Here is a 19572-nt window from a genome sequence, read left to right as displayed (position 1 = left end):
ACTGCATTTAACTTAATTATAGCGCTAAAGACGTATGTGCCCAAGCGACAACTCCGGAATGACCGTTCGGTTGAAAGCACCAGAACAAGCTGTGAGAGCACAGGCGCCAGTAATAAATAAGCGTAAATTACCGATGCTAGAGTGCTTAGACAGCCTCAATTACCAGTATCCTTATGGGTGAAGTGCTTTAGAAAAGAAGTAATAAGCTGCGACGCAAAATTAATGTCGAAGCAACGACTGAATGTATCTGTTAGCTCATTGGCGGTTATGTGTAGTTTAATAATAGATAACCACCAAACAAAAGAGCTAAGAGATTTTTTTTTTTTACAAAGGAATGAGCTATGCGTAAATAAACTTAAAAATTTTGATCAGAACAATGACTGATTTAATTTGCCTTCCTCCTTCAGTGCAACAATTAGTTAGGTTTCCAACCTTCCCCCTCCTTCTACCCGGTCGACGCCGTCTGGGTGGAGGGGAGGGGGGATGTTGTATTCGAATATAAAAGCTAATAAAATATTTGACAACTGACTGTTAAAGTCCGGTTACTGTTCTACGTCTGGTAAACAAGGTTAGCGTAAGGTATTAGGAATCGACAACAGTTTTCAAAGCAATGCACAAATAAAATGGCAATGGTAGCTTTGTTTTTGGTTTCGCGCCAGAGCCGACATGACATGTTATTTTTGCTTGTAGTCTGCAATTTAGTGCTTCTTGCATGCAACCAACGATGTTTTCCTTGCAACAGGCCTTTTTACAAGTCCTTCAGCAGCTTTTTCGTTTCTTTTTCCACAACTTCATAGCGATCTTTCTTTTCTTTTTCAACATCCATTTATATGTCGTTTTTACAAAGTAAGTCATACAGCACACATTAATTCTCGGAAAGCTTGTTTGCAGCCAAGCTCCAGTGAGGTCCATAGGCTATTTGCGCTGTTGTTGTTTTTTTCATTCATTCATTCATTCTTTATTTACAACATATTTTACAAAATACGAAAGCATTACTGGACTCATAGCCATTGGCTAGTCCCGCCCGCTGGCTAGTCCCGCTGTTTTAATGCCCATTGGTGATACAGTGTTTAAAATTTATCTCAATTGTCCGTGACAGTTGGCTGCTTGCTTTTTTTTTTCTCGCTAATTAGCTCAAGCGGGGCACCAAATTTTGCCGAAATAAATATTTCTGCTGTGAATATATGCGTCTGCGTTTGACACTTCGATTCCCTCATCGATTGTGCACTATGCGTATTCGATTCGTATTCAAAAAAGTTGATATTCGCCGAGCGCGACTTGGGACGAAGACATTAACAGAGAAGCAGACATGGACAATCGCTGACATTAATTAGGACTCATTTTTACGACAAAGGACAAATATGGCGCACGTAATTCATAATGAAAACAAATAGATAAACAAGAAGTGAAACCCAAGTCGAGTAAAGAAACATTCTGTGTTCTATTCTAACAGTCGTTCTTGGGGGGAGCTAGCGCGAGAATGCAGCACAGGCGATAGAAAGTCGTTTTCCTTTGTATTTGATACGCACTGCGCTTTTTAGTTTATTCCTCTGGTCGCCCCCCCCCCCCCCCCCCCCCCCTTTGTCTTCATTCTGACAAACATATTTCGCGATGGTTACAAGTATTCCCTATATGAAAGTTGGCGCTTGTCCTTGTCTGTTCTTTAGCTTATGCCCTCGTTCCATGTCACGCTGTTGAATTCTATATCGCAATGTTACGTGTCGCGCTGTTGAACGGTTAGAGTTCAACGTGTCGTTCGCGCGACAAGTATCCATGGTTGGCATATATATTTTATCTGGGACTATCCATTGGCTTAAATAAATCCGACTTATTATTTGCGCTATACATTGCAGAATCACAGCCGGAAATCCAGCGAAGTTGAATTCGAGAGAAGGAGGCCACGGCGTCCGCCACGTTCTCCGTTTAGAGCACCTTCAAACGCACGCCCGCGCCTTGAGCGTGTGTGTATGGAGGATGTTTGTTTACCAAGGAGGTTGTATAAAACCTCTGGAGCGGCAGAAACGTTGGTCCCAGCCGTCGCTTACGCGAGCGAAGCCGCCTGCGGCCATATTGCTAGAGCGCGGCTCCAGCATATAGGCGGCCGCAGTATATATAATACTGTAATATATATATATATATATATATATATAGGGGTTTTCTTCAAAGTTCAGCACGCAGGACCCGACGTAACATACGCAGGAAAGAGACGACGAACTTTTTTTGGGGCCAACGGCAACCCCCTCCCTGTTGCTACGCCACTGCCTCTGGACCAAGGCTTCTTGTGCCTGAAGGTCCGAGCAGCGTCGTCTCCCACTCCTCTCGGGTTCGGTTAGGGTTGAGAGAAAGAGCTGCGTGGAACGTCGGCGTGCCTCGTAACCGAGCGAACGAGCACAGCGAAGGACGAAAGAGCGAATGCGGAGCGCAGCAGATGACGAAAGACAGCGATAGCGAAGCGAGCGCGAGGAGGAAAGCGGAAGGGGAGGCTATGGCGAAAGCGCCAGAAGAAAAGCCTAATGCCGCGGAAGGCGGGCTCGGCGGCGTCAATGGCTACAAGGTGGCCCCAGAGAAGCGCGCGTCAGACGTATGGAAATAAAGCGCTGCATGAGCGAAGGTCTGTCTGCCATGTATGCTGTGAGTCACGCCCACGTGTCACCCACGCGCTGCCTTTCGCCTTCTCCCGATTAGCGAGGCAGTCGTGCCACACGAGGCAGATTGTCCGCACCAGCCAATATATCACGGGAGGTGCACTCAAATTTTGCATCACGGAGTATCGTAATCGTCGGTGCATTTTTTCTTGCGTTGTTTCATGTATCTTTCTTCATAGTAATAGTTCCTATTCGTATAACAACTTCTATAGTAACTTTACATTTTTCTGATGGACCGAAAGTACCCCTCGCGTTATAATCGTGATCACGTTATTTACCTGCAAATACGGTAATTACGCTCTGTTTTAGTACTCAACATTACCGAGCCGGTTTTCACAAGCGCACCGCAAGCTATGTGTTCAGCATTCTGAACAACTTGATAGTCATATGCTGAAGCCACAGCTTGCTTCATGAACTTCACTGTGGAAGTTCTTCGGTAATTCATGTGTTTAGAAAAACTGATCCCACTTATCCATCCCATTTAGAACTTATTGTAACACACAGGACATCTGAAACACCAGTCAGAAATACTACACAGACATAGGAACAGCAGAAAACATTTCCAATTGACACCTCCACTTTTACAATGCATAACGGTTCATTAGGCAAGCAAAGTTGTAACTGATCTGCTGCGTTCCTTACTTTTACAGTGGAGCTGTTGGAACCTCGCTGGGTTTCTCTTGACGTCCGCAGCTTCGCCGAGCTGGGAGAGACAGCTCAGAGAGAGTTAAAGCAGAGTACAAATATATCATCGCGCTGCGTAGAGAAGCGGCGAGGTTGGGTGGAGCCTAGCGGGGAAGAAGGAGCTGCGCGCACGCGAGCGAGGAACGCGGCCCGGATGCGTGCCCTCTCCTGTGGCGCGCGAGGCAGTGCGGTCAGGCGAGGGAGGAGAGGCGTTCATCTCCCGGCGGCTGCTAGGGCGCCTCGATGTCCTCCTCGCCCGCCGCTCCGTACTGAGGGTAGACAACCGCGGCGTTTGCTACGGCGTTGGCCACGCGAGTCGCGGACGCCGTAGTAGACGCCTTTGGCGGCGGCGAGTTAAAACTGCGGAGCTTGTAATCACCTAGCTTTTACGTGGCTTGCCTAAGTTGTTTCTAGGTTTTGCGAGGTTATGCTAGGTTTTGCTAAGTTTCTGTCTCGGTGGGCTTGTCGCTGGGAGCTTTCGAGCAGTCGCAGGCCGGGATCGCTTTATCGGCGACGTCGAGCGTTCCGGCGCCGACTCTCGTGTTCCATGGACTGAAACTCGGGATCCTCGACTCGGCGTCGCCTCTTCAGTCGCAGCTTCGGCGCGGTGTTCCGGAGTACGGCGCTCTTCCTGGTAAGCCGCTTCTTCTTCGGGCCTCGGACTTCCTTCGGTATTCCCATGGTAGCAGCATGTACGCACGGAGTAGAAGAGGCGAAATGTGTGTCACCGATCCGGCTGTTCCGAGCGTTTACTCGCCTGGGACGTCATGACTCCGCCCTACGCACGTGAGGTGCGAGGAGGTTACGGGGCTCGGTGCTCTCGCGGGTGGTTGCTAGGCAACGCGAGGCGGCACACAGATGGGATGAGTTCTCTGATAACGGTCCACGGCGGAACTAAACAGTTCCGCTGTTAAAAATTTCACATTTGGTTTCCGCGCGCAGCCGACTACGGCGCCGCCGGTGATTGGGTCACTCGCGTCACGTGACTTTTCGCCGCCATATGCCTTTCAAGCGCTTTCAGACAGGGTTGCCAAGTTTGGTTACGTTGCGCCAAAATGGCTACTTTTGAAACTCGTCGTCGGAAAATTTTCGATTTGGCTACTTGACTACTTTCTGGCTACACTGAAAATCAACATTTTTCAATAATAACTACAGACAAACCAGACAAAACGTTACAAATAAATGGTATAATTCGCCCTACAACGCCTTCTATGACACACCATATGCAACGACCATCCTCACCATGTGTATTTGGAAGGGAGGACGCAACCTCCACCTTGCAACCGACAAAATTGATCCAACAGCAACATCTCCTAGCCCATTCCATGGAACGTCTCCTTTCGTAGTTGAGTGCCAAGGAAATTGTAAGGTGGAAACAGAAGCTTTATTTCGCTTACGTGATGCATTGACTAAAGGCATGTGAAAACAAACCGTTGTATGGCTATACAAACTAATAGAAAAAATGCTTTTAAGTGATGAGAAATACTTTAGTATATATATTCCCTTGCAAAGTTGAATTGATGGCACAGGGATACGCTGAGGAATGACTGAAGAGCGCTAATTATTCACACCACATATTCGCTAGTACTAGAGCTCAGTGACTACTCGAGTTTACTTAAACATTTATAAGGAAACAACAATTTCCGAACACGAATATGAAGCCACTAGTCCCTAACTTGATCCCCGAAATCACGTTTTATTTAAGTCGAAGGGCACTAAACATAACATGGCATGACATAACGTGATATTGTAAATGTCACATGCATGTGTTTACATGATGCAATTGCATAAATAAAAGTAAACACAAGTAAACACAGATCTACAACAGGAACTTTTATCAGAAACGTTGCGCTAGGAAAAGAGGCAGCCACTTCCGACAATACACGACGAGTGAGTCCAACGCTTTTCCCAAGGTCGAAATTCGACGAGCCGCCGTCAGAGACACTGGCTGTAGTCCGTTCAGCATGACGGCAGGTAAACGCGGTCGGATCGCGGACGGGCATCGGTGGTTGCTCTGTCTCATCTTTCGTTGCGTTGCCTCGTTGGTGCTGCTACAGCTGCTACACCAGTTGTTATTATAGCGATAGCCATTATATGGACTCTCCATGCGCATTTCTGCCGTCGCCGTGAGGTTTCGTATGAGTGAAAGCGTGGGAGGGTGAGCCGGCGAATGCGGTTCAATCCCGCCTGCTTGAGGGAGGAACACGGCCCGGATGCGTGCCCGCTCCTGTGGCGCGCGAGGCAGAGGGGCGCGGCGAAAGAGGGGCGTTCTTCTCCGGCGGCTGTCGTTTCATCGGGCGAGGAGGATAGGGCGCGCGGAGAGCCTTTCCTCCTCTCTGGCTTGGGCAATCCGGCGCGGCGCTTTGAAAGCATTACTGTCGCGTGCTGCGGAGCGATTTTGAGATATTTTAGATGGTATTTTGTGAAATTTACGCCGTGTCCGTCCATATAAGGTCGTCAGGGAAGCCTTTCGGTGCATCGGTAACTACAGTAGACGGAAATATCTTTTGGGAGCGCAGAAATGTGACGCGTTTTATAAGCCGCGGTGTACGCACATTATCAGTCGCGGTGTGTGTATGTGTTGTGAACTATTTTACTTATATCGGTTTTAATTCAACAAAGAAACCCGGTGTCTCTGTATTAGCAGCACGAAATGGTAAATCTGCTCAATATCTGATCGCTTGGCGTAGGGAGCAAAGCATAAACATAAGAGCGCGTGCTCGTGCACGGCCAACCTAAGGCAACCACGAAACATCTAAGCGGCAGGCGCAATCAAATATTTGTGATGCACCGGCATCGTTCTCGCGCATTTCAAGTCTAGTAGGCTTCAAATTACCATATGTCTACGCTAGCCTTCCTACATGAGGCCCATGGCGCTGCTCAACACAGCGATCACTGCGGTTTGTGAACCAGCACGGTACATATGTAAGCTGTGCGCTTCGGCATTGCCTTTTTTGCCTGCATACAGCCATAATATATGAAGGATCGCATAAAAAGAATGCGATGCCTATTTCTGAGGACAAAATTTCCGTAATGCGTGTGAGTGCGTCGTAGTGAACGGAACAAACACAAACGAAAAAGAAATTCGGTTATAATCCTCTTTCTCGAAAAAGCAAGAGAGAACGGGCTAACGCCGCAATAGGGCCTCGCATAGTCACGCCGCACAACGTTTATAAATATATAACCGCTGATGCGGTATGCTTGGACCATGCGGTATATAGAACAAAGATATATATGTAATCCAGCACTTACCACTGCTTAGGACGCTCGCGCAGTTCGTAAACAGTCCCTTTGCTGGACAAGCGTAATTCAGACTGTAAGGTATGCTGCTATCACTTGCCAAAGCTATTTTATTCAGGTGCGGAAACCTCACCCATCGAACCAAGTAGCCACGCAATGTAACCTGCAGCGAACAGTTTGAACGCTTGCCAAAGTATAACATCACAGCTCCTATCGTAGCAGAACGGTACCCACGATCACGCTGTTATGATCGTCGCGTATGTTTCCGCAGCTCAGAAATAGAGGATAATACTATAATAAGGTCACATTAGTGACTGGAACATTCAGAAATACACAATTCATCTCCGAGGCTGATTGCACACTCGAATATGCGCGCACACATCGCGTTGCGTGTTCTGTCCACCTCAACGCCAGCAGAAATTCCGGCCATGATGCCTTAAACCACTTCAGCACGTCTCACAGAACCGTTTACTACGTAGAAGACGCACGTCATACTAAACTGACCGCACGACCGCGAGAACAAACGCCAGTACCTACCGCCGAGCGCATACCTGCCATGCAAAAGACCGCTTTCACCCAAGCCAGTATGGCGCTGCTCATAGGCGGCGCCACTGCGTTCACAATATGGCGGCGCCTACGAAAAAACGGTCTATACGGTGCCTCGTTGTTCTCCTTCGTTCGCCGCTCCATGCATAGTGAAGACAACCGCGGCGCCTACTACGGCGTTCGCCACGCAAATCGCGGACGCCATAGTAGACGCTTTGGCGGACGCCGTAGGGACGCGTTGCCGGCGCTCGTATGTCTTGAAAACAATCTGCGACGTGACTAAAGTGCGCGTCCATGCGGGCCTCATCTTCAAAGCAATCTGCGACGTGACTAAAGTGCACGTCCATGCGGGCCTCATCTTCAAAGCGATCTGCGATGTTTGCGGAGTGTGCGTAGTGCCGGTAGCTTCGTATGCGCTGTGCTTTCAACGTTTCGTTCGCGCTGAAGCGAGACATGCGTGAAGGTCAATTTCCTTGGTGCTGCCGCGATTCCTCGCTCCAGAATTTTCACAGCGAGTTTCGGCGCTCATCGAGCGAAACGTGTTCATGTTTACCTGTGCGCGCGTGACAACGTGCTGGTTTATTTCGTTAAAACACGTTGGCGGGCTAGTTGGTTTGAATCCATGATAGAATGTGTAAGCATGACTGAACAAGGACACAGAAAGAAGCAGACGCACAAAGACAGCGCTATCTCTGTGTGTCTGTTTCTTTCTGCGTTCTCGTTAAGTCGTGCTTACATATTCTATCATTGTTAATTTAGTTAGTAAGCGAGTGTTTACAAGTTTATACGCAGCCGATAAAACTACTATCCTTACTTCGTACAGCTATCTACTAATTTGCAATCGCAATCGGTGCTTCGCCTTTCGGGCGGAATTGTCAATTTTTCGGTAGGTATCGTATACAGGGTGTTTCACCTAACTTGAGCCAAACTTTAAAAATATGCAAGTGCCACGTAGCTGGACCGAACAAAGGTAATGTTGTTTGCCATCGCTTGGATATGTATTATTTATGCACACTGCCTAATTACACAATTAGTCCTCAATGAGTAATTAACTCCTCAGTTATTATAATTAGATTAAAAGTATCAATGAGAAATTTGTAGAGCAACATGAGAAACTCTCGATACAGCTTTCTGTTGCTCAATACGTCATAAAAGTGTTTTTCCGAGCGGAAGTGACTGCGAGCCAGGACGCGTCGCGTCGAGCTCTCGCAATTTGCTCATATTAAGTGTGATTGTTGCAAAACCAGTGCCATCGCACCGCGGCATCACGTTTATGAAGATATATGCTTCACTTCAAGACCATTTTCGACCCTGTGAGTTTATTTGGTGCACTACCGCGAGGACTTTTATGCCCGAGGCGGGCGCTACGTCGGCTAACCCTAACGCCGTATCCGCCGACGAGTTCGCCGCTTGGACGGACGCCGGGGTTCCCGCCGGCACAGAGACATCTACCCAAGTCTTGCCAACGGCACTACAATGAATTACGAAGTGATCGGCCGAGAAATCAACCCCTCGGAGGTGCCCGTCAGGAACGGTTGGTGCGACATCGCTTCACGAAGAACGATCAAGCCTAAGCCCAACCTCAACGTGGCTGCCAACGTGACAGCCACGTTGAAAGCACCCAAGCCCGTGTCGGCCCGTAAAGAAATCATCAGGGTAAGTAGAATGCCTTTACTGGCGCAAAACGAGACCAAAGTAGTAATTCGCATCCGCGGCGGACTAGACATCGCCAAAACCGGACACGTGGCACTTGTGCAGGTCATTCAAGAAGCATCCGGACTCTAACCGACTCAGTGCGACGGGGACACGATTTGCCCCAACCTCAAACAGAACATCATGGTCGTGAGTTCCCCGCTACCCGATAACGTCAACGGATATTTGAAAATTCAGAGCGTCACTATCGCCGGGCATACGTACGAGGCCGTCTCCTACCAGACTGCACCGGACGACACGTGCAAGGGAGTCATTCGCAACATTCCGCTCCACCACACGCAAGAAACGATAACCAGGTCCGTCGTCAACCAGAGAAACCCCCTCGCACTGGCGGCGAAGCGCATTAAGGAAACCGGGATGGTGATCGTGGTCTTCGAAGGATACAAAGTTCCCAACCACGTGATGTACAGATGTGCATGGGTAGAGTGCTCGCTCTACAGGAAGCAGATCGCCATATGTCAGGCTTGCGGCAAACTAGGACTCCGAGCAGACGTATGCCCCACACCGGAGAAGCAGACTTGGAGACACTGTGGCATTCCAGACCCCGGAGCAGATCACGCTTGTGAAGAGGTCTCTTGCGCGCTGTGCGGCGAGAAACATCCCACGGCCAGCAAGGAATGCAAGAACAGATACCAGGTCCCGTACGTGGTACGCAAACGAAGAATCGAGAACAAGCAGGGAGCCATTGCGCCCAAGAAACTTCGAGAAAAAGCGACGGGTCTCTTAAGACAGAACGGCGCTGGTGCGGCGCAGCAGCACCAGCGCCGTTCCAGAGCCCAGAGGACGCTCCAGATCCAGAGGGAGCTCGGGATCCCGATCGGCCAGCAGAGGTCGCAGGAGCCACTCCCGCACACCCGGGAGCCGGGGCCGCTCCACCTCGGAGGTGCGTTTCGCACCCGCGGCCGGAGCCAACAGCTGGGCCCAGCGAGTCAAGGTGACAACGGGATGCCAGGCCTCCGGCACGGCAGGGACGCTGCCCACTAACTGCGGGACACCGACGGACCAATCTCAGGTGAGCTTGCAAGCGCGGCCAGAGAATAATGTACGCAAAGACATCTTAGAGAGAATCAAAGCACTCGAGCACGAGAACGCTCAACTCAGGCGCACAATGACAGAACTGGCTAACGAAAATAGATTGCTTAAAACGCAAATCAGCACACCAAAGGCACAGACACAGGAAACTTCACCCAGTCCGTATCCCTCCAGCGTAGCGGAATCAGAAACGGCTAGTCAAACCCCACCCGCGGGCACACCGGCCACCAAGAAACGCAAGGCCAAGACCACGGAATGCGACACGCCTACCAAGGGCATAGACGGTAAATTGGACAAGATCCTTAGTACCCTAGGTCAACTCCAATTCGATGTCGAGTCATTAAAGAAGGGGCACGACAGACTAGTAGAGGCGGTCGACGGCCTAACGAGCGGGGTAGAAGTGATGGAGAAGGGCTTCGGCGCCAGGATCGAGGGTCTCGAGAGAACCGTCTTTACTTACTCCATGGCACCGGTCAACTTCCCCGCCTCCTCCATGGTCAGAAGGAACACTGCAACGAGCGATATCATCACACCCAAAATGGCGGTAAAGTCCGCAACCAAAGTAGAAAGCAAAAATGGAGAAGGCAAATAAGCGAGCATCAGCCGAAAGGCACCAGGCGCAAACGAGCAATCAAGGCAAGCTTTTAATCTGGCAATGGAATTGTCGCGGGTTCCGCAACAAGAAATCGGTCCTGCAACAACACATCAGACACACTACAGACAAGCCGGACATCATACTCATTCCAGAGACCAACACCGACACACCCACGCTTCCGGGATATGAAACAATTGCCGTTCCACCCACAAAAGCCTGCAGCGGCGTAGCGACGTTTATCAGTGACAGGCTCACGTGGGCTGAAGTTGACAGAAGCAATCCGGAGAGCAAATGCGAGCACCTGTGCATCGAAGTTTTTCCCAAAGGAAAACAGGCCAATAGCATACTAGCACTCGATACGCACAGCAGCCCGAACCACAGAACGCTAAGTTTCAGAAGACTGTTGAAGAAGGCCAGGGACAAAGCCGGGGACAACCCGCTGATTATTGCCGGAGATTTCAACGCCCCAAACGTAGAATGGGGCTACGGCGTCACCAGCGCCAAAGGCAGAAATCTTGCCACCAATGCGGAATAGATGGGCCTTAACCTGATCACGTCCGCGCTCCACCCCACCAGGATGGGCAACTCGGTCTCGAGGGACACCACCCCAGACCTCACGTTCGTCCTCAACACCGAGGGGGCCACCTGACATAATACCGGCGACGACCTCGGCAGTGACCATTACATTGGGGAAACATCAATAGCAATCGCATTGAAACCACTACGAAAATGGAGATACACGGATTGGGATGCGTTTAGACAGGTAAGGAAGGACCGTACCGACAAGCCCGCTACACTAGAACAATGGACGCAAGAACTCAAGGAGGACGCCCGCAACGCGACCAAAGAAATAGAAACAGATGTCCAGGCAATTGGGATGGACGCTAAGCTCGCTCACATGCTGCAGGCGAAAAGATCCATACTGCGGAGATGGCGTACCCAGAGACTCAACAGAAGACTTAGGAAAAAGATCGCACTACTGAACAAGGACATTGAACACCACTGTGTGGTACTCTCCAACCAACAATGGGACGAAGTACGCGCAAGGGCCGATGGCAGCATGACATCGGAAAAAACCTGGAACCTGCTCAAACACCTTCTTAACAAAGGTCAAACCAGGAGCTCCCAGACCAAGGCGGCTGACAAGATGGCGAAACGTTAACTGAAAAACTCCAACGAGCAGGAATTTATGGCAAGACTTGCCGAGAGATACATGCCACTCTCGAGCAGCCATGAAAACGAGGCCGAGGCACCCGGTTCCCCGTACACAGGCGCAGAAAACCACGACCTCGACGAACCCTTCACCCTGGAAGAAATCAGGACCGTCCTTCAAAACCTGAATGGCACATCGGCCGCAGGTCCGGACGGTATTAGCAACAAGGCCCTTCGTAACTTGGACGAAGACTCCGTTCGGTTCCTAGCGGAATGAACCAATCGGGTCTGGGCATCTGGTAGGGTCCCGCCGGAATGGAAGAACGCCACCACGGTTCTCATCCTAAAACCCAACAAGCCCTCGGGCGTCGAGAACCTCACACCCATATCACTCACGTCGTGCGTGGGTAAGGCTGCGGAACACGCCGTTCTGAACAGAGTCTCCAGATTCCTTGAAAACAAGGGACTTTTACCACACACCCTCATCGGATTTAGACCCGGTCTATCAAGTCAAGACACCATGATTTTAATCAAGCGCCAAATCATTGATGTTCCCATTAGAAACGCCAAGGCCATTCTCGGGTTGGATCTCGAGGAAGCGTTCGATAACCTCTCTCACCAATACATTGTGGACACCATTTCCCAACTCAACCTCGGAGCTAGATTCCACGCGTATGTCAAGTCATTCTTGAACAACAGGAGGGCTACGCTCCGATTTGCCGACCTCTCCACGGAGACACACTCTCGCTGGGGAACAGGGGCACCCCGCAAGGCTCGGTCATCTCCCCTATGCTTTTCAACCTTATCATGGCGGAACTTGCTGAGAAACTCGGGCAGATCCACGGGCTCGAGCACACCATATACGCAGATGACATCACCATGTGGGTCTCCAAAGGAACCCCGGGCATGGGGCAGGACATCTTGCAAGAAGCAGTGAATACCGTAGAAGAATTTCTAATTCCCACAGGACTCAGATGCTCGCCTTCCAAGTCGGAGTTGCTCGTACGCAGACCCACGTGGAAGGGCCGCAGACCATACTCGTCAGACTTCGATTATAATAAAGAAATTACCGTACGAACCAATTCGGGACACGCCATACCGTGCGTCGACAAAATCAGAGTCCTGGGTATGATCGTAGAGACTAAAGACACCTGTGCCTCTACGGTTCAGAAGTTCATAACGAAGACCAACAACGCTATCGGGCTCATCAGAAGAATTGCAAGTAGGCACAGGGGCCTCAAGGAACATAATCTCATCAAACTCATACACGCGTTCGTCACCTGTCACTTCGCATACGTTGCGGCAATGCTCAATTGGTCACGATCCGAAAGAGACAGACTTAATGCCCAAATCAGAAAGGTCACCAAGCAAGCCCTCGACATTTCGACGAGCACCAGCAACGAGAAGCTGGGGCGCCTGGGCATGCACAACACCCTGGAAGAAATTGCCGAAGCCCAGCAGCGCGCCCAGCTTGCTAGGCTTTCGACGACGCCTCCGGGGCGCACAATCCTAGGGAAGCTAGGCTTTGCTCAAGGAAACATAGAAAAAGACTTTGCAGACCTCCCACGGGACATCCGTGCCAAGATCACGGTCCGACCTATACCCAGAAACGTACACCTAGAAAACAACAACGGCAGACGACAAGCGAGAGGACAGTTCCTCTCGCTTGTCGTTCTTCCGCGAACGCTCAGCTTTTGTGGACGCGGCTGCATACGTGGGAAACAAAGCTTTCGCAGTGGCGGTTGTGGACGGGCGCGGATCCACAAGACATGCAGCCACGCTAATTGCAAGGAAGTCCGAACAGGCCGAACAGGTTGCGATCGCTGTTGCACTCACCAACGACAATCTTTCCCATATCTACAGCGACTCCATAGCCGCTATCAGAGCTTTCCAAAAGGGCACGGTCTGCGCACAGGCTCTCAGAATTTTTACAAAGAAAGAGATTAAGAAACACGTCATATACTGGTTCCCTGCACACTTAGGATCAAAGATCGGCGACGTCCCCAACTTTAACGAGGCGGCGCATGAGACTGCGCGCGCGCTTACAGAGCACGCGGCTTCACCCGACCACTCGGAGAACAAGGACGCCCCCACTACATACAACGAAATCACGAAACACTACTACCTACAACGTAGAGAGTATAGCACGCCAAACCGCACGCTCACTCGAGCTCAAGCGGTTAAACTCAGAATGCTACAAACAGACACATACCCCACGCAAAACAGACTACACCATTACATGAAGTACTATATAGCGCCAAACAGACGAAGAGACACGGACGAGCGCTCGTCCGTGTCTCTTCTTGTGTCGTCTGTTTGGCGCTATAGTACTTCAGTAACCATGCACCAACTGGCCCAACAAAATGTTCTGCTGGTACACCATTACATGCCTGAGCTCTACGACAAGTCTTATTTCACCAATTGCAATACATTCCTTAACGTCTATCATTTACTCTGGCCGTGCTCGCAAGCTCACATAAACTGCGAACAGGACAAGCGCAAGTTTGAGGAAGCAATCCGGAGCGAAGAACTAGCTCCCCAACTCTGGGCCGTCCAGCAGGTCCACGGCGCCGCTAGGAAACTCAACCTCCCGGTTCCGTCGTGGGAGACTCTCACTCCATGAGAGCCCAAAGCTCTCGTGGCCTGCAGGACCTCGAATAAAGTTGATTGCCTTGCTTCCTTCCGAGCGTGAAAGAAGCCCACGAACACACGTAACACTGCCGCGCGACTGGTGCTCGAGCACAAACAGCGCGACTGAAACGAAGGCGCAAATAAACACATTCACAGTAGGACGAGCTAGCGCTGACTGTCAACTGAATTTTAATGCAAATAGCAATCTTGGCATTGACAGACCAGTTTTCTTTCCGCCTATCTAATCAAAAATACGGGCTCAGTGCGGAGTTAGTTCAGTCCGAAGTGTGAGTATGGCATTCCTTTACGATGAAAATGAAGTTATTAATGCGAATTGCATTCTTGGCATTGTCAGAGCAGTTTTCTTTGCGGCCATTTAACCGTTTAGTGAAGCACCCGGAACGCTCTCTATAAAGTCGCAATTTCAGCGCACAAATGTTTTCTAGAACCCCGATAAAGCTAAAGTGTGACTTTAAACTTAATACCTGTACCTTATACTTCATAGTGTATAATGTGTACATAGAGCGACAAACAACCACTTAGTGTACGATAGAAGAAGGAACTTTATTAAAAAGAATGGTCCGGCAGTTTTGTTGTGGTGGCCTGAGGTGGCGGCTCGAAATCCTTGGACTCGGGTGGCATCTTCGGCTTGCCGGACCGCCCAGAGCTGGTCTCCCAACTCCGAACTTTTGAGAGCCGCTTCCCAGCCGCGGTGACGCCGTCGGAGAAAGTCCCCGGCAGCCCCGCAGCTGGGGCGGCGTCGAGAAGATACAAGCTCGAGGCTTTCTTCCGAATTGTCCGGCCGCGTTTATCGACGCGTCACAAACGGAGGTGGTTTCAGTACCGTTGTTGCTGGCACATTCCCAGTGCATATGTCACAGCGTTAATAAATTCGTTTTATTTTCAAGAGGAATGTATTCGCATGCTTCAATAATCATCGCAGATGAGTTCTGCCTGAATTTCTTATTCGGAGAACGTCAGCCAAAACACGCATGCGTATACATTTTACACAGCACTAGATTAGAAATTTTCATGTAATAAGGGCTATCGCTTTTCCTGACCGTGCAACAGAGAGCGTATTTACACACTTGCGCCTGGATTTTTAAGGCTGGCGTTCTTTGAACAAAAATTTAGTTGGCAGTCAGCGCTTGTCCTGAGGCGCGTGTCTTTCTTTCTTTCCTTATTTCACCGTATGTTGAACAGAGGTGTAAATCATAAGAATTTTGAGAATATATTCATGTAAAGTCATATCAGTCTGCTGCGCAAATTGTTAGTGCCATCAGCATTTGTTCAAGGTCAATTTATATGAAAGCGGCAAGAGCTATAGAACATTAAACATTAAACTTTGCAAGGGAGACAGGGAAATACTTAAAAATATGCTCCTGATGATCTTGAAATGTTGATGGAAACTAGTCCGAGAAATATTTTGGCAAAGGGTTTTAGCATACATCAGTAGCGCTGCGAAGCTGGTCGCAGGAGCAGAAACGGATTAGCACCATTGATGCGCACTGCCGGCGAGAAGCGTAAAGAAGCTGAGTCACGCATGCGCCTATAGGTGAGCTCCGGTAGGGGCCTGAGAAGTGAGGTGAGTAGGGGCACGATGATGTAACGCTACCTGAGCATACAGATATAGCCCTACATTGTAGAATGAAGGCTTTTGACAAGTCGCCTGTTTTTGTTGTTGTTGTTGTTGTTTTTATTGTTGTTGTTGTTGTTGTTGTTGTCGTCGTCGTCATCTATGTGAGGATAGTTAGAAACGTGACGTTTCAATTTGCAGCGGCAGCTCAATATACTTCCACTCAATTTCTTTTCCGTTATGCTGCTGTGCGAACGAGGGTTGCCAACTCTCGAGTGAATGAAGTCGGGACAGTGGGAGACGGACGGCTGGCAACGAACAACCGTGTCAGTGCCAGGAGCCGCCAGTGAGTATGTGGAACAAGGTTTAATAATTTTTTAGTCCTACAATTATGCACTTTACAACAGAAAGGGTGCGTGACTAACACGACTGTCAATACGGATAGCGGTTCTGCCAACGGTTAGGGCCCAATACATGACTACTCGTAGAACCACGAAAAAAACGAAGCCATGTTTGTAACAATGCAACAGAACACAAAATATAAGAATGTGCAAACATACTGTCACGCATTGTAAAAAGAAAGCTGATCTACATATAGCTATGCAGTAGAAAAAGAAAAGAAAAAGTCGGGACATTTGGTCATACCGACTGGGTCAAGTCGGGACACGGGAAATTTGCTTAAAGGTCAGGACAGTCAAATCAAATTCAGGATGGTTGGCTCAAGTGGGAAGCCGATATCGCTGCTTCCGGTATCAGTCCAGTGCACTGGTTCTGGGAGTGGGCAAAGCGGGAAGATAATCGATCATATAAAAACGCACTTACCGTTGGCATCGGGTATTCAGAGCAGGCCATGAGGTGTTGCACTGGGTTTAATTTGCCTTTGGTTACAGCACCGTTGACGGTGCGCTTCCATCGTGGTGGCGACGCATCGCGGCCCGGTCGCAAAACTTGCTACGTGCTAGAGGCTTGGTTCCACATACTTACCAAGTACTTGTCTCCATATTCAACTACAATAGATAGACTAGTTACCTGTCTATAGGTTCTGCAAACACATTTTGTAGGCAAAACTGATGCTATAGAACCAGCAACGTATTATCACGGGCTACAACGACAGCCGACCTTTAGTCAATACAGGCGTTGGGTCCGAGTCCTCAAGCGCCAGAACAGTCCAGAAGCTGTAAGCGCTGGCGCGCGGGCTACGCGTCTTCTTCTTCTCTCTCTCTCTCCCCCCCCCTCCACCTCCTAACATTTTCTCCCCACTACATGACGTTTTCCTGTTCAGCAACGATTGAGACAACTTGGAACGAATGAGAAAGAAAAAAATAACACCTTATATGGCCACGTCGGAGGGTAAGTTTGCAGATTAGCCGCAAATTATTGAGGTAGTAGTCAATAGCTTGGCAAAGGACAACAGTTCGTGATTGGCAGTAAGGCTCTAGTTTGGAGATGTGCCAGACTACAGTTATTACGTATACAGACAGTCACAGGAAAGTGAAGGTCATAGGAGAGAAACTTCCAGACGAATGAAACTGGCCTGTAACATATTCGCAAGCACTTCCATGTCATGACCGGCCGCTTACAGATACAATAGGTATAAGCGCATCGTTGAGAAACATAAAGAAGTCATTGTGTATCACAGAGTCAAGGCGGGTAACTGATATTATGGTTGAGATGAACAGGAAGGAGCACTGGTGGCCAGGACACGTGATGCGTAGAGCTGACAACGAGCGGTGTATTAAGAGTAACAAAATGGGTTCAACGAGAATATAATCCCATTGGAGGACATTAGAACATTCCATAGTGTGATCAGATGGCATCATTTGTTGGCACCTTGGACTAAAATCACGCGAGAGAGGTGTAATTAGAGATTGCTGGCAGGTGCCTTTGCCCTGCATTAGACATAAAACCGATCAACAACGATGATAATGCTCGTTGATCTCGAATTAATAAATGAATTGTGGGGTTTTGGGTGCCAAAACCACGATTTGTTTATGAGGCACGCCGTAGGGGGGGGGGGGGGGTATTGGACAAACTTTAATAAAGGTCCTGCAGGACCCTCGTCAGCGCGCAGTGGGCGTCTCCCACGCAGGAATCCACAGAGAGTACCTGGCGGCCGCTGCGTGAGCCTGCTGGACGGCTCATTGCTGGTCTAGTAGGAGCGGGCTTCGTAGGGTCTTCTCCCACTTGTCGGAGGTAGAGTCGGGCGGAGCGTTTCTACACTCGCAGAGCACGTGTGCGAGTGTCGCGGTGACCCCGCACGAGGGGCATGCATCGTCGGGGTAGACGTCCGGGTAGATGATGTGTAAGGTGGCGGGGTTGGGATAGATTTGTGTTTGTAACAAGCATAGCGTCTCCAGAATAATTTTGGCCATCGGGAGATCTTTAACGTGCCCCCAAAGCACGGGACACATGCGTTTTTGCATTTCGCCCGCATCGAAATGCGGCCGTCGCGGCCAAGATTTCGAAAATCATGCGACCTCGTTCTTAGTAGCGCAACACCATAGCAGCTAAGTCACCGCGGCGGGTTTCCCGTTGAGCTCATTAGTTATCATTTATAGGCGTTGTGGTCCAGGCTCTAAATAACTAGACGGAAACGTCGAATAAAGAACCACTTCGCGCTCTATAAACAGAACGTGATTACGAGAAATGAAATTGCGACAAATTTCTGCGCTATAACCGAATATTGCGATATCGACAACACGTAATCGTGTGTTAATACACTGATAGTACCAAGCAAGAAAGCGCATAAAGGTGTTCACAAAGTTGCGCAACAGAAACAAATTCATTCTGTCTGAGCGTAAGCGCTACTATGTTTCACAAAAGTGGGCCTAATATTCACAAGGTAATCAACTGGGATAAATACAGAGAGCACCTGTGAAGTCTATTGGTAAGCTTTTTCAAGCTATGACAGCAAGCACGGCAGCAGGAACTACTGCTCTAAAGCTGCTCCGACACTTTCCGGCTTCAGGTCTAAAGCTCCGTAGTCTGTGCGCTGCACGTGGAAGACCAGAGAGGCAACTTGTACGAAAGAAGGGGGACCCTGCATGCTCTGAAGATGGTGTTCAACGGACTCAATGCAGCTATTCGCCGACACACCAAGAAACTTTGGAACCAGAGTCAATGGAATGCTTTTTGTGAGAATTTAACTTTGTTTACTCTGATGTCTAGAATATATGGGTGTGGTAAACAATCGATGCAATGCGCCTAGACCACTGAAGCCTTTTGTCCAACTTTCCTTATTGGAAGACAACTGTTTGATGTCACTGGCTGAGGCGTTTGCAGGCATTTACGAACTTGTAAAACGCGCAGTGATGCATTTCCCCCTTCCGCCTGCTACGCATCTGTAATGGATGCCTCATTCATATCGAGGGAGTTGCCCACAGCCATAGACTCCTTGCGTCGCCGCTGTGCCCCGGGACCGGATGGAATCACCAACCAAATAATTTGCAACCTACGTGAGGGTTGGAAGAATCATATTTTATCGTTTTTTATTCATATCTAGGTAAATAGAGATGTACCGTCATCTTGGAAGTTTGGCATGGGTTGTACCAATAGCTAACCCCACAAAGAACTCATATCGACCGGTTTCCCTAACTTTCTGTGCGAAAAGCTGACGGAAAAGCTCGTGTGTGTCATGCTGGGACGGTAGCAAAATATGACAAGCTTCTCCCGACGTCTATGACTGGATCCCGGCAACGTCTATGTGCGCATGCAGGACATCATCATCGATTTGGTAAGCCCCATTGAACATCAACAAG

General features: G+C 49.3%; 1 protein-coding gene across 3 annotated transcripts in view; it reads left to right on the top strand.

The window, feature by feature from the left end:
* LOC142579572 (uncharacterized) overlaps positions 1 to 19572 on the top strand; it is a 146274-nt gene that overhangs the window by 989 nt on the left and 125713 nt on the right. For 2 of the 3 annotated variants that reach the window (XR_012827418.1, XM_075689925.1), the window contains exon 2: positions 16016 to 16160. Coding sequence is in view for 1 of the 3 variants with exons in the window: in XM_075689925.1 (XP_075546040.1) it covers positions 16094 to 16160 (67 nt within the window). In the remaining 2 variants the exon portion in view is untranslated. Of the gene's footprint in view, positions 1 to 1853; positions 2115 to 16015; positions 16161 to 19572 lie in introns of those variants that run through there. The other variant, XR_012827419.1, reaches the window with a different exon arrangement.

Source organism: Dermacentor variabilis, chromosome 4 (genome assembly GCF_050947875.1).
Source record: "Dermacentor variabilis isolate Ectoservices chromosome 4, ASM5094787v1, whole genome shotgun sequence".
NCBI classification, from domain to species: domain Eukaryota; kingdom Metazoa; phylum Arthropoda; class Arachnida; order Ixodida; family Ixodidae; genus Dermacentor; species Dermacentor variabilis.
This window is presented reverse-complemented; position numbering and strand designations above follow the sequence as displayed.